Here is a 15,240-nt window from a genome sequence, read left to right on the forward strand (position 1 = left end):
GCAGATACTGATAACTTCAAGTTCGAAAGCCATAGATTAATAGATAGAAACCAATTCAAACCCTCAAGCTTGCCTGATTCCAGATTACTTAATACTCAAGGAAGAGGTAACTGCATTTCTATCATTTGCTTACCACTAGAAAAAAATGTTTCTATTAAAGTTGTCTCGCTTTTACAGTAGGGGATACTCCAGACTCAATAGATCAAGATTATGTTCTGATATCTGGACCATCAGTGGATATACCATCATCTTCATCTGGTTCTCCTAAGCTTTTCAATTACCCATTCAAATCACATTCTCCTCCTGTGGAGTTCATTAAAAGAAACGTAACGAGTCCAACGGCTCCTATGCCAATAGCTGGTGCCACTGGCAGGAACATTGGTCGGTTTGCAATCTTGGAGAGTCCAAACTCTCTCCCGGGTACTTCCCATGGGTCTCTGAACCTTGTGGATGCTTTTGAACAGCCATCAACTAACAGCTTGACAAGAATCCGGTCTTTGCAGAAATGTGCAGCGACGATTGCAGAGTTGGTTCGTGAAAGGGTAAGCCAACTCTCGATAGTTACAAAAGCTTTGCCAACGTGAGTTTCTGAGCCTTTGTTTTCCAATGCTTCTCTTCATAGATTGAATCAGGTAAACAGTTAGAAGCTTTCTCTATCCAACTGGTGATTCTTGCAATTTGGAATCAAGCACTGCACATCTGTCATACTCAGGCAGCTTCTGGTGTAGAAGGAAGCCTGCGCCAAGATGGTAACAGGGTAAGAAGAAATATTAGCCAAGAAGGATCAGAGAAAATATTGTCTCAGATTCAGAGAGAGTTTGTCCAGGAGGTTGAGCGTGCTGAAGAACTTGCCAAGTTTGTTGAATCTGGTATGCATTTTCTTCAAGAACAAAGCTACTGAGACAAATCTGTTAATTTTTTCGGTTAATCAGAATCACTAAACTACAGAGAACATGATTGTAGGCAACACAAAGATGCCGGATGCAATGGAGATAATATTCCAAGCAGCTCTTACTCTTGGCATACGTGGAGGAGTAAGTTGATTTTGCTTCTTATGATCAAATCCCAAACTTGTAAACCAATCTGGATATTATTGTTTGTAAATATCATAATTACACTCACGATTCAGAATGTATTGAGACCTGAGAATTCACATTTCTGTAGGTAGATGAGGTGGTGATGGGAGAGGCAGAGAACGCAGTAAACCTCTACGCAAAAGCGGTGCGCTTGCTTGTCTTCCTTGTAGTGGAGGCGCAAACGCTGATTCTAAATCCACCTTTAACACTCACAAATTCAGTAAGGTATCGAATCAGAACATATATAGATAACCTCATAAGCAGATTAAAACATCTACAATCACATAAAAGAAGTTCAGGTCCTCAGAAACCATGAGAGGGAGGAACAAACAAAAACCATCCCACATGTTTCTCTTGTTTGTGTTTGTTCAGTGTTTGTAAAAGTAACCATTTGTTTGTACAGCCACAGAAAGAAAAAAAGACCTGATTCTTGATTCTTTTGGATTTTAGTCAATATCCAGAGGGATTTGTAACATTCTCTTTGTTGTCACGCTGATCAATTGTTTCTATTGTATGTTGAGATATTGGTTCTACATTAAAAATCTTATAATATGAGTTTTTCTTCAAATGAAATATATATTAAGGATTCATAAACGAGCATAGAGATTGGATTAATGTTAGAGCCCCTAGAACAAGGCAAAATTGCTATCTCGAGGGATGCTAATGGAGGAAGAAACTGTAACCTAACACCTTAAATTGCATTTACTATACACTGGAAAGTAAAAAAAGAACTACCACCACAGACTATCCGTTTCATCTTCTTCTCCAAAACTCTATAAAGCAGCTTGCATATGAGACTATTAATTGGGAACAGACGATAAGAGTTTCTTCAGTTTCTCATATGCCATGAAGGCAATGCCAACACCAGGAGCCACTTTGTAGTATTCTGGTAAGATTCCTCTGTATAGCCCTCTCATGCCTTCTGCCTTAAATATATGTTTGAATGTTCCAAGGAGTCCAGTTTTATAAACTCGCGCTCGCCCACCAGCTCCTTCCAACTGCATTCTTCTTCTCACCAGGTCCACCGGGAACGTCGCTACAAAAGTTAGATTCGGTATAATAATCTAACAATTTTCATGTAATGCATACTATAAATTAGATCATCTTTTTATTCATAACAAACCTGTGGAGGAAGCAATTCCAGAGAGACTGCCACAGCTAAGACTAACCATAACTTCTGAATCATTAGGCCTGTAAAGGGGTTTGAAGAAGAAAATATTAAAATAGGATGAGTTAATATTGGACAAACAAACTCACTAGGCAGTACTGAAAGTCAAATCCCAAATCAAAGAGACTTTTTACCTATGAGATAGCCATGATGTTTTCAGAGAGTTATATGCTGAGAAGCTGATGGCAAGGCTTGGACCAACACCCTGCAATACAAACCAGGTATAAAAACATAGCTACATCAAATATGAACTTCAACTTCATTATATTATCAAACTTAAAAGTTAGATTCATTAAAAGTGTTCTGTAAGTAACAGTTTTAACACTCACTTCAACATCTACCAATATATGACCATGAGCATGAACTGCTGGAAATGAATCATTTCTATATTCTTAACATACAACAAGAATGCCTAGTGCATGTACGTTCATAAATTAGATCATCTAAGAGACTCCCCATCTACAGTAGCAGCCTATGGAAGATCATAGCAGCCTACGTATACCAACTATCTTAACACTGCTGAGAAGGAGTTAACAATCAACCACAGATCGTTAACAAAGAGGAAGCAAAAACAAAAACAAAAAAGCGTACCAACAAAGTAGCACCAAGATGAGCTGCTTATACCATTAACTAGACACTTAGATCATCTAACAGACTCCCATCTACCGTAGCCGCCTATGAAAAATCATAGTGGGAGGTATTAGCTAAAATGACTACCAATACCACTGCCAAGACAAAGTCAACAATCAACCACAGATCGTTAACAAAGAGGAAAAAAAAAGAAGAAGCGTACCAACAAAGTAGCACCAAGTCCTTTATATAGACCCCAAAATCCCTCTTCTCTGCAAATGGTACGGAAAGCATGCCCAACACCCTGATAATACATTGAGCTTCTCTGCAAAAGATCAAATATAATGTACTCAGGTCAAAGAAGACAATACAAAACTGCTTAGGTCAAGACTAACGACATCACCTTTCATCTTAGAAAGAGTTATAAATAAAACAATTACCTGAGCAGAAAGCCGTGTCCTAACAAGATCAAGAGGGTAAGTAGCTGAAGCAGCTGTCATCCCAGCTAAGCCACCACTTACAAAATGCACCAAAACGTCCAAACTTGCATTTCCTTTATACCTCTTTAATACTGGATTCGAGTAAAAAAGCTGCAAATAAAGAGCAAGTGACAGATCAGCATGAGCTAGTCTACACTCCAAAAAGAGAACAGAACACAACTCACAGTATTGTACTCCTCATAAGCATAGAAGTTAACAGCAGAATAAGGAAGCCTGTGAGCCACAGTAACCAAGTTCCCTTTCCAGAAAGCTCTAAAACCTTCCTCGTTGACAATACGTGAAGCTTCACGCCAAATACTCGGACTGCTCAAAATCGCAGTCTCCGATTGCATCCCTTGTATCTACCAACAACAACAAACACACAACTTATCATGCTATTCCTCACACCTCACACATCATTCATGGTAATGGGTATAAATAAAGTCTCCAACTTTAAACTCATAACTCCATAAAGTCTCCAACTTTAAACTCATAACTCCATAAAGTTAGCACCTTTATACCTGGAACAAGATGGTGAGACGAGCGAGAGGAGCGGTGCAAGTCTTAGCGAAGGCCCCGGAGATTCCTCCGGCGATGAGATGGGAGATGGATCCGCCTTGCTTCTGATTCAGTTTATTACTTTGTTGTTGTTGTTGGCAGGTTTGAGGTTGCTGTTGTTGCTGTAAGAGTTTCCTGTTTCCGGCGTCTACGACGGTGTTATTCACGGCGGTGGCTGTGTGGAGAGCCCTCTGACCTCCTTCCACTACTACACCGACTCGAGCTTCCATGGTCATTTCTGAGATTGTGGGTCTGAGGAATTAGAAGAGGAAGAAGTCGCATCAATTGAAAGAGATTCTGCGATATTTTTAGGAGAAATCGATGGGTGGGGGTACCCTAGAGAAAAACCCTTAAACCTCTGTTTGTTTGAGAAGGGAGGAGAAAAGGGTTTATTGGTAATAAGGAAGGTGACGACGCACTCACAGTTGACATATAAATCCAAAACGTCGCCGTATGGTTAAATTTCGAATTTAAAATTCGAGCTTCGTGTACTTCTTCTTTTTTTTTTTTTGAGTTGTTTTTACTTTGTACTTTCACCTTTAAAAATTATTTTCCAAAAGTATCTCTATAACTTTTCTATCAAAATAAAATTCTTTAGACATTCATTCAAGTAAAACTCATTTATGTAATAAAATTAATTTATTCTTGAAGAAAAAGGTACATATGGATTGCAGTGGTCTAAGTAAATTACAAGTAAATTATTCTTATTCTGATCATTGAAACGTGAAAATTATTGAACCCGACCTTTTTGAAGAATGAGTTGGTTTATCAATCTCTTATATATTATTTGATAGACATTACAATATTTGAGTCAATCATCACAAAAATAATTTTTATAATCTTTTGAAAAATAAGTTGGTTCATCTAAGCATATAGCATATTTTCATTAAACTAATCACATAATAAATTATTAATATATAAAATATTTTTTCTTCTTCACTTAAATAAAAGATACAAAATTCCCTAATTTGATAAAAATATATATGAAAATAACAATTTTAAATAATAAAGATTTATTAATAATTTGTCGATCTTCTATCATTTTTGTATAATTTTATATTATTGAAATATATTAAATAATCACATTAAATATATAATAAAAATTTAGATCTTTCTGTATATGTTATATTTTTAACTTCTTAAATGACTATAAATTAATAAAACTAATAAAATCTCACTTCAAAAATTTGTGATCACTGGTTTATTTTTTATAACAAAATACAAATATTCATAAACAATATGAGTAGAAAATGTTATTTAATAAATATTTAGACTATATTTTTTTAATATCGTTTAAATTAAACTATATATCATCTAAATGCATAAAAGTATTTAAATTTCAAATTTTCATTGAACAAGTACTAAAATTTTAATATTTTAGTTTCAAATTTTTCATTAAATTTTTGTAAAATTAAAAAAACATTATAAACTACTAAAAATATTAAAAGTTCCATACTGAAAATTTCTTTATAAAAAATAACATGAAACTCATAATTTAAATAGTGTAATAAAAACTCAAAATGTTTCTTAAAGTGAAAATATCTCTTTTTGTAACACAGAGTGAAAATACCTCTTATAATTGTTTATAATATGTCTTTTATCATCATAACTGGATTATTTATTGTTATAGGTCGAAAATGGGCTACAACAAACCCGTAACCAAAGTTAAGAATACCAGATTGTACATCCATAATGAGTTTGGATGGATTCAGTGGCAAAAATTAGCCATGTACATACAGTTTTTGGTTTTGTTCTGGTTAGTGTCTTTTGGTTCTTCGTTTCTAGAGAATTTGGATCCTTCCGAGTATTTAGAAAGTTTGGTTTGGTTTTGGTTCAGTAATTTTAGTTTTCGGTTTAGATAACAAAGTTGAAAACCGGCTTATATCCGAAGTAACCTCGAATATCATTTGGTTCTGGTTTGGTTGCGGTTTTTCAGTTAATTTGGGTTAAAAATCAAAAATTGGATTATTTGATTAATAGAAACATGAAACACGACATTGGATAAAATAATTTAAATGGACAGTTAGAAACATGAAATATTTTGTTGAACTGCGCCATGTGGGTCATGTACGGTGCACCGGCTGTTCATCTTTGGAACATCATGGTGATGCCGAGAATTTTTTTCAGAATTACTATGATGACGTTTTGTCAAATGTTTCATTTTTATGAAGATAAAAGAAAAGAATCAAAGAGCATCAATAAAACATTGTTTAATAAACATAGTAGTCTCTATACTATTAGTAGATCAATCAAAAGACTTGGCTATATGGTTTCGTGATAATATTCTATCACTTGTATGCTATTTGACTGAATTTTCATGTTTATTTCTTCATAATGTCATTCTATATAATAAATATTTTAATATATTATGTAATTGGAATAACTTATGAATACTATTCATTATTTTGTTGCAAAATTTTACGAAAAATATAAAATAAATTAAGCAAAATATAATAAAAATAAGTAATATCTAAGTAAACTACAAGCAAAATATTTTTACCACAATTAGCGCAATGTTGTTCTATGTATATTGACTCTAACAATTCTATGAAAATTGGATTGGCAATTTTTTAAGAATTGGATAGACAACTTTTCTCTGAAAATGGCTCTGTGATATTTTCCAAATAAAACTCAACAAATTTTCTCTACTGGCTCAAAAAGTTTCTCCATAAATGATTAGACAATATGACAACACAATGTGATAAAAGATTTAAGGTGTGATCTCACAAGGGTGTCAGCTGGGATTAAAACTGATTGTCTTGAATTGATGAATGGATGCATGTTTCAGTTAGGATTTTGTTGGGTGAGATTGTATATGTGGTAGTATTAGCAATATGTACACTGCTTTTACTAGAAACCAGCTATCCTATATTAACATCAAGGTAAATATTTTGTTTATTTTTTCTTTACTAATATTTCTTGATTTTGTATCTTTATTTATATTTTTAATATTTCGACGTACTTTGATTTTGTTGTGATAAAAAAAAATCCAGGTTATAGTAAGACCAAAAGCGTGAAAACGTGCCGCTATCGACAGACAGTGCTGTGCCTAGTGTTTAAGAGGCCTAAGGCGATAAATTATCAATGTAGTTTTTCTGAATTTTTTTAAGGACAACTAATCTTATAGTAAAAGTATATTTAATATTTCATTATATATAAATATATTTATGTATATATGAAAATATTTTTGAATAGAACTGTATATTACGTAAAATGACAAAGATCAATATTAAAACTTTATATGTAATATTGTGTGATCGATCTCATCAATGCTAATTTAAATATAAAACATAAAACTAAAATGTATAAAATTATATAGCATACTCGGAATATCAAATGAGTTTAAAAAGTATTTAGCAACAAAAAGATGGAAAACAGTCGAAACAAAAAAAGCTACAATGATAGATAATGCAAAGCCCATAAGAATAACATAAAAATGAAAACATATTAGTCCGGTAAATATGTTAAAATGTTTACTATACTATTGACTAAAATATAAATTCTTTTAACCAAATAAACAAAAAATGGGGCCCTAAAGTTACTATGTGAGGAGGGGGCCTGAGGCCATTGCCTCTTTCTCAACACCATAGGCACGGCTCTGTCGACAGATTTGGTTCACATATGCCTTTTGAAGACTAGACATATTTTTGTATGGTATATCATTTGTTTTGTATTATTTACATATTATTTTGGTAAAAAAATAAATACATATATACATATACATCTATATATATATATTAAAGTGAATTGTTTATTTAACCATATGTATGTAACATATTGCAAACGGATTTGAGCATTTTTGGGAGCAACATAATTAATCGTGCTTGTTTGCTACTAAAAGAACACACTGGAGAAAAATGAGATGGAGGTGGTAGAGGAAATAGTAATTGTGTGACTGAAGATGAAGATATGAAGATTATTTATTAAAATAAACCAGCGATAGTTTTGTTATTTGTCCTTAGTTACGTAGTAACTCGTCGTCTTGTTAAAGTTTTAATTTCTAAAAAAAAAAAAAAAAGTTTAAAAGAGCATTACTATAGTCTTGTTTAAAAATAGAATGCATCCAACCAAAGATTTGGCTATGTAATTTATGTGATAACACATTATTACTTGTATCTTAAGTGACTAAATCCTTCGTATTTTTGTTTCATAAATAGAGCCGACTTTATCAATTTGGCTCTGAGCATAGTGAATGTATGTCAACAAATAGTTGGTGGCAGATGTGGAACTAGCAGCTGAATAAAAAAGTTATAAAAAGATAAATTCATCATGAAAACCATATGAATAAGAAATTTTATTTCGTAAATAGTCATATTAATAATATACTATACGTCTATGTTAGTATTATTTAAATTTAATTATATATATAAAATAGATAAAATAATTATTTGGATTTACTTGCAATAAAAACGATTGTAATAAATAAAAATAATCATTTTAATTTATATGTTTGCACCAATTTAATTATATATTAACCTTTCAGCTATTTATATATTTATTTTATTTTTATTTTTATAATATATAAAAGAAAGAAAAAATAAATACAACATTCTTCCCCTCGTAAACTGCAGTCTTAAGCTAGTAGGCTTAACAAAATCAGAGAGGTTAAAAATATGTAATTGACAATTAACTTGTATAGCATAGCATATAGATATATCACTAATTTTTAAAATATATGCATAAATTTATGTGTGGTTGGTTTAGATCTAAACCAATTTATAGTTTTTGAGTTTGGTTTTTATGTCCACATTTCGATGTCAATATTAGTTTATTACATATCTATCTAATTAAAGCCACACTAAATAGATAAGAGTGCGAAAACACTTAGCAAGTACAAAAAAAGACAAAAGAACATGAAAATGGTGATCACATAACCAAATCTATAGTGATGCATGTTTAAGTATACTTTGACGTATTTTGCACCGAGGCTGCCTTGACGTCATCGCCACCGTCAGCAATAGCCATACTTGATTGCACACTCTTATAAGTATACCTTTTGGCTACAATCACAAAGAAGCATATACTTGCAGCGGTCAAAGCGGCTAGCGTCCAGTAAAAATGGTCCAAGCGGCTGCTATTGAGATCTTTCCCAAACAAGCCTTTTCCAGAGATTTCTTCAGCTAAATGATCAGTAACCGTTATCAAGAAATTGTTGACAAAGCTAGCCGCTCCAATCACACTGAGGTAAAAGGATATGCCTAAGCTTCTCATTGAATCAGGGACTTGGTCGTAGAAATACTCTTGAAGACCCACAAGAGTCAAACCGTCCGCTATGCCTATAACTATGAACTGAGGAGCTAACCATATAACACTCATGGCCATGTGATGCTGCTTAGTATAATCCAATCTTTTTCTCTCAACTAGAGCAGCAATGACCATGGTTATCAAGGAGAAAACCATACCGGTTCCGATTCTTTGTAGAATGCTAATACCTCTTTCATTTCCCGTGATGCGTCTCAAAAGAGGCACAAAGAGTTTCTCGTAGAGTGTTAAGAAGATGATCATGGAGAGAGCTACGAGGGCGAACATGGAAGATGGAGGAGCTACGAAGTTGTGACCAATATGTCGGTCCATGACAATGGCTTGTTTGATGAAGAGTGTTGTGCCTTGAGTGCCGCATATGCCGAAGCCTAATGTAAAGAACCAGATCGGAATCATGTTGATGAGTAGTTTCAGTTCTTCTACTTTTGTTACCGTTGCGAGTTTCCATGGACTCTCCTTCTCAGCCATAGCATTCCCGCTTCCTCGAGTTTCGACAATCGCTGCTTTGTCTAGAAACCTGAAATATGGTTTATATATTGTTGGAAATATAAGTGTTTAATTGAGCAAAACTAATAAAAATAAATCAAGTCCAGAATTTTTAAAAGTTGAAACCAAAACTAAATCCAAACACTACAAGTAAACAGGCAAACAGCTAGTTCCCAACGAATTTGTGATGAAAACATATCGTCCGATTTACTTCTTCAATTTTGTTTTTAGGAATCCGTCGGGAATTTTCATAAGAAAAGGGATGTTCCCCACGAACTTTTGACAATAGGGGTCGTCGGAATTGTCTGTCAGAAATTCATCAAAAATCTTTCTGAAAATATGTTCTGTTGAGAGTTCATCAGAATTTTTGACGAATGCTCGATAAAAATTTTCTAACGAAATATTTTGTCAGGAATTTTCAAAACTTAACAAAAATAATTTAAAATATTAAAAAAATTTACAACATTTTTAATTTATTGGAGTATAAAATAAAACTAGATTGTGCTTCTGAAAAAAAAATCGAATTCAAATAGAACATATAACAAATCCATATACAGTATAAACTCTATAAATTAATAATCTATAAATTAATATCTCTATAAATTAATATAATTTTATAGTCTCAGATTGATTTTTTGGTTCAATTAGTATCTCGATAAATTAATAATTTCTATAAATTAATAAAAAATTATAGATTTGGTGTAGTCCCAACATTATTAATTTATAGAGGTTTCAATGTCAACTAATCTAATCAAAGCTAATTTAAAGAGAAAACGGTTTAGAATTTTAGATATCCAAACTGGTAATACAGAAATCCGTATATTACTAGATTAGAATTACTTTGTCTGCTATTATCATTTGATGACCAAACCGAACCTAAACCGGAATTGAACATGTATATATCTAGTTTTAACTTGCAATGCACTTACTTAAGATTGTCTGTGCTGGAAAGAAACCGTCCTTTAGTATACTCTTCTCTAGACAACTCATGAAGAAGAGAAGAATCGTTAGGACAAGAAAGATGTCTTTTGGAAATGGCAGCAATAAAGACTTGCAACATTGGTGTCAACGGGCTACCAGAAGGTGTTCTATAACGATAACGGTCTACCCATCAGGAAGATCAAAAGCGATGTAGCCATCACTAAAGTGAGTATGATACCAGCCACACCCCAACCAATACGATCTTCTATATAGACGATCACAGTCACCGCGGTTAAAACACCAGCGCAAAGTCCGGTGCTCCACCAGTTAAAGTAAGACATCTTCATCTTTCGTTCTTCAGGATGGTCATCTTCGAATTGGTCAGCTCCAAAGCTCTCAAGGGATGGCTTATGACCTCCAGTGCCTATGGAGATCAAGTAGATTGCAATGAAGAAGGCTATTTCGTGGGTTTTCCTTGGCTCAACACATATTTCTTGATTACAAGCTTTCAATCCCGGTATAAACCAAGACAACGTTAACAGAATCAAACCCTGAAGATTGAAATTTAAAACAAAAATCAACGAAGATAGAAAAACAAGAGAAACAAACCATCAAGCTTAGCTTTGACTTAGGGCTGGGCAAATACAGAACCAAATCTGAACCCAAACACCTGAACTGTTCCCAAGAAAATTTAAATCGTAAGTTTGTTTGAATGCATCAGTGTTATTGAATCGGTTTTGAGTGTATATATGCAAGATGTGCTACTACAAAAGACCCACAACAAAATATCTTAAGAAAATGTATATAAAATACTTTTTTAACAATTAAAATAAATGAATAAAAGTAGAAGTTATTACCATAAGGTAGATGATGGTGGCAAGGAGGACAGTGGCATAACGGCCGAGATAAGCATCGGCGACAAAGCCTCCGAGAAGAGGCATCAAAGTAGTGACACCAGTCCAGTAGTTTGCATTTCTTACAGCCATCTTAAGATCTTGGTGAAGGATCGTTGTTAAATAGACCACTAAGCTCGTAACGATCCCAAAATAACTTAGTCTCTCACTGAACTCAATTGCTGCATGTACATATTTATCAAACCATAAGATTATATTGTAAAGATATAATACCAAGAGTCGCTATACAATTATTATATACAAACCAATGACGAAGAGTGCAGCTCTCCAAGCTCCGGTTCTAGCCCGAACCGGAATCTCTCCTCTACTATCGAGAGAAGAGTCAAGAACCCATTTTTGTTGATCATCGTACGATTCTTGAAGCTTTGTATCAACCTTGTTGTGCTCCATAATTTTTTGTGTTAATGATTGAGAGAGTGAGAGAGAGGGAGATGATTTTTGATGAGTGGTGTGTTTGTGGAGAAGCAAGTTTGGTTCTTTATAATAGATGCCATTCGCTATGTTGACTCTTCTTGTGTAGAGCTTCAAGATTCTTTCAATGGAATGTACCACAAAAAGACACGGTAAGTGGAGAAAGTGTAACGTAAGAACTTTGCTACTATTCCCGCTCGTTAATAAATATATAAATAGCTAACGTTTATTTTCACCGGGACTTTCAATTTTATGACTATAGATTAAGATTTTAGTGTAACGTCTATACTATAATACAAGGAAGTTAAAGATAGTGAAGTTTTGGTTACGCTCAGATAAGTACAAATCTTGGTGTGATATGGTAGTCATCTTTTTAAAATGCTCACTTTCAGATTGTAACTTGTGTGACTTTGTAGACCTAAGGTGTCATATTATTGAAGTTGAGATTTCCATTAGCTACAAAGATCAAAAGAACTAGAATTAGATTTTCCAAATGAAATGGACCAAAAAAGAAAGAAGGTTAAATTTACCAAACGAAAGAGAGATGGAGACATAAAAAATTCCAATTTTGATCTAAGTTTTATTATGAATTTCAGGGATTATTAAAAGAGAAAGATCTGATGACACTCCAGCCGAAAGTGAAATCAAAGTAACAGTTCAGTTTTCTTTTTTTTAAACTTAGCATGAATTTGTAGTGCAAATATTTACAAGAATCTTATAGATTCTGGTTGATGCCTATAGTGTAACGATTCTCTCGTTGTGTCTATTTAGTATTAGTACTATTTAGAGACAGCTGCCTCTTGGCTACCACCAAGAAAGACCAATTGCTTTTAGGAGTCTAAATCACCAACACATTATTAATGCCTTATGCCGTACCCAAAACTTCTCACTCAAATGATTCCAGCGTACCAAAAATTTTGGTCCAAAAGATTCTGGATAAAGCCTCTTGCAGGCTTGTAGCCCTCTAGGATCTGATCCCTAATATCTAGGAACTTCTCAAATTAACATCAATCCAATAAAACAACTAGTTTTATTTGATTGACTGATCCAATAAAACAACTAGTTTTATTTGATTGACTGAAGAGTTCTAAATCAATGTTCTTCATTTACTGATTTTGTATATTTTGATTCTTTCAAAATCCGTCTCAACTCCTTGTTTGAGAAGTAGAAAGAAAAATACTTAATTAGGTTAACATTGTCCAAAAAGGTAAGATTACCGATTGATGTATCATCTCTTCTGAGTCCCCTTACGTATCTTCGTAAAGATCATACCTAAATTCAGCAATGACAGACATTTCTGCCCCCACATTTGAAAATGATTTCTTGATCTCATCTACTAGTAGTCACTAGTAGAAAAATCTAATATAGACACAGAAATTTTCGTGTCTAAAGCCTCTTTTTCGTGACTATATGCTGATATAGACACGAAATGTCACGAAAAAAAACAGTGTCTATACGATCGTGACTATTTTTTCCTGTGACTTTTTCGTGACTATTTTAGTCACGATTTGTTACGATCATGTTTAGTGACTAATTCAGTCACGGCGTAAACACGGTAAAACTATGTGACTAAATTATCATAAGTCACGATATTATCGGTGACTAATACGTGACTATTGTTTAAAAAAAACTAAAAAAAAAATTATATATTTTTTTTATTAGTTAATTACAAAATGAAATACAAAGTATAAATACATGTATATATACTTATGGAATATACATATGAATTTTCTTATATAAATATAAAAATACATATGTAGATCTACACTTTCCGACCACCACGGGTGACCGTCTCCGGCAGCATCTTCCTCTTCTTCTCGCTCTTTCTCTTCTTCTTCCTCCTTCCTCTTCTACAAAATATAGACAAAAACTGTGAGCAAATCTAAGATCCGAAATCAAAATTGTTTAAACGACTACACCGCTTAGATTACCGGAATGGAGTTAATGACGACAGTATCTGAGAAGACCACACTTGCCTCTTCCCTCGTCAAGCTACCTCCTCCCCCGCAAGCTTCGATGGCGTGTTCCGATGGCGGCGTCAAGGACCTTCGTAAGCTCTTCCGACATCACCACGTCCTGCAAAAAGAACTGATTCAAACTCAGTCAAATACAATGAGGAAGAAATGCATAGAGAGGTTATTGATTACTGGATTAGTTATTACTTATTAGAAGTTGAAAGAACCAAAAAACAGACAGCAAATGACTCGAGAGGGAGAGACATGGAAAGAAGAAAGAACACGCGTGAGAGGACAGGAAGAAACACAAATAAAGAAATCTGGACCGTTAGATCATTTCAATCCATGGTTAGAATAGCAATCCATCACCTAATGGATTGGCCAATAAGAAATAAGAAGGGCATAGAAATGACAGAAACAAAATTAAGCGTAGATATTTTAAACAATGTGCAACGTGTGACGTGTTTAATCGTCGAGCAAGGCAAGGGTTTGAAAAGAAGAAGAAAGAAAAGAAAGAGTAACATTTTTTTTTTGTCAACGAGTAATACTTCTTTTTTGAGAGAACAAATAATACTTTCGTATTAATTGTATTTGTGAGAATTATAAATATCTAAATAAAACTTCTTGATTGGATTTTTAGTGACTTATTATAGAATTTTACTGATACAAAAAAAAATGAAGGTTTAAGGATTCTGTTTATAAGTTAGGGTTTGAGTTTTGGAAAATAGAGTTTAAAGTTTAGAATTTAGTGATGATGTTAAAAGATTTGGCTAAAGTTTAAAAAAAATGTTATAGTGGATATGATTCTAAATCTTTGTATATATAATATTATATATTGCTGTTAATCTTAAATTGTTTAAAGTTTAATATTTAAACTTTGTGATAAGATTTGAGGTATGGAGAGGGTTTGGGGTTAAGTTTAAAGTTGGGGGTTATGAGTAGAAAAATTGGGGTTAAGTTTAAAGTTGGCCACAATAATTTTTTGGTGGAGAAGTCTCATTTTAGTCACGAAATGGAGTAAGACTAAAGTATTCGATTATTTGACTAAACATCGTCTTTGTCACGATTTAATTAGTGTCATTTCGTGACTTTTAAAGCCATGTTTTATACACGGTGTGGAAATGTGTCATTCTAGTCACGAATTATTTGTGACAAAATGTGACTAACATTAGTCACGATAATGTCTGTGAGTAATTAGTGTCTATTTTGCCATGAAAATGATACAGTTTGTCACGTTTTCCCATTTCGTGACTAAACGTGACTTTGTCGTGACTAACGCAAAATAAGTCACGAACTACCGTGACCAAGACGTGTGTATTTCACAGATTTCTACTAGTGAGTCTAGTAGTGTTGTTAACCACTACCACCATATGTCACACGATCAATATTGTACTCCATTACGACTATATGTCTATAATCACCAACGAGAAAGAAAAAATA

General features: G+C 33.4%; 2 protein-coding genes, 1 long non-coding RNA gene and 1 pseudogene across 5 annotated transcripts; 1 reads left to right on the forward strand and 3 right to left on the reverse strand.

Annotated features, from left to right (window-relative positions):
- LOC130512003 (serine/threonine-protein kinase ATG1b-like) lies at positions 1-1,653 on the forward strand (the record flags this gene model as incomplete). Of its 2 annotated transcripts, none has more annotated exon segments than XM_057010050.1 (5): positions 1-106; positions 178-542; positions 623-869; positions 964-1,034; positions 1,165-1,653. In XM_057010050.1, coding segments are annotated over 5 exon segments (1,017 nt in total), but the record flags the coding sequence as incomplete, so codon positions are not given.
- Positions 1,654-1,756: 103 nt separating this feature from the next.
- LOC108855336 (uncharacterized) lies at positions 1,757-4,239 on the reverse strand. Of its 2 annotated transcripts, none has more exons than XM_018629134.2 (7): positions 3,815-4,239; positions 3,479-3,655; positions 3,255-3,404; positions 3,038-3,139; positions 2,379-2,449; positions 2,200-2,267; positions 1,757-2,084 (listed from the first exon to the last, which is right to left on the reverse strand). In XM_018629134.2, the coding sequence occupies exons 1-7, from the start codon at positions 4,085-4,087 to the stop codon at positions 1,990-1,992; spliced, it is 936 nt and encodes a 311-aa protein (XP_018484636.1). In that variant the 5' UTR covers positions 4,088-4,239; the 3' UTR covers positions 1,757-1,989. The 2 variants fall into 2 exon arrangements, with proteins under 2 accessions (XP_018484636.1, XP_018484635.1); XM_018629133.2 differs by having other exon boundaries at positions 1,757-2,112; positions 3,815-4,237.
- Positions 4,240-8,566: 4,327 nt separating this feature from the next.
- On the reverse strand, positions 8,567-11,923 carry LOC108852005 (protein NRT1/ PTR FAMILY 5.7-like; annotated as a pseudogene).
- Positions 11,924-13,476: 1,553 nt separating this feature from the next.
- Positions 13,477-14,001, reverse strand: LOC108851751 (uncharacterized). The gene is made up of 2 exons (XR_001949385.2): positions 13,777-14,001; positions 13,477-13,695 (listed from the first exon to the last, which is right to left on the reverse strand). It is a non-coding gene; the product is annotated as an uncharacterized LOC108851751 (long non-coding RNA).
- Between the last annotated feature and the right edge of the window lie 1,239 nt (positions 14,002-15,240).

The sequence above is a fragment of the Raphanus sativus genome, chromosome 4 (assembly GCF_000801105.2).
Source record: "Raphanus sativus cultivar WK10039 chromosome 4, ASM80110v3, whole genome shotgun sequence".
Taxonomy (NCBI): Eukaryota; Viridiplantae; Streptophyta; class Magnoliopsida; order Brassicales; family Brassicaceae; genus Raphanus; species Raphanus sativus.

Excerpts from the sequence above, each read along its gene's own strand:
- LOC108855336 (XM_018629133.2), bottom strand. The coding sequence starts at position 4,087 with ATGACCATGGAAGCTCGAGTCGGTGTAGTAGTGGAAGGAGGTCAGAGG. Across the intron at positions 3,656-3,814 it reads GTCTCACCATCTTGTTCCAG|ATACAAGGGATGCAATCGGA; the intron begins GTATAAAGGTGC and ends TGTTGTTGGTAG. Across the intron at positions 3,405-3,478 it reads CTTATGAGGAGTACAATACT|CTTTTTTACTCGAATCCAGT; the intron begins GTGAGTTGTGTT and ends CTTTATTTGCAG.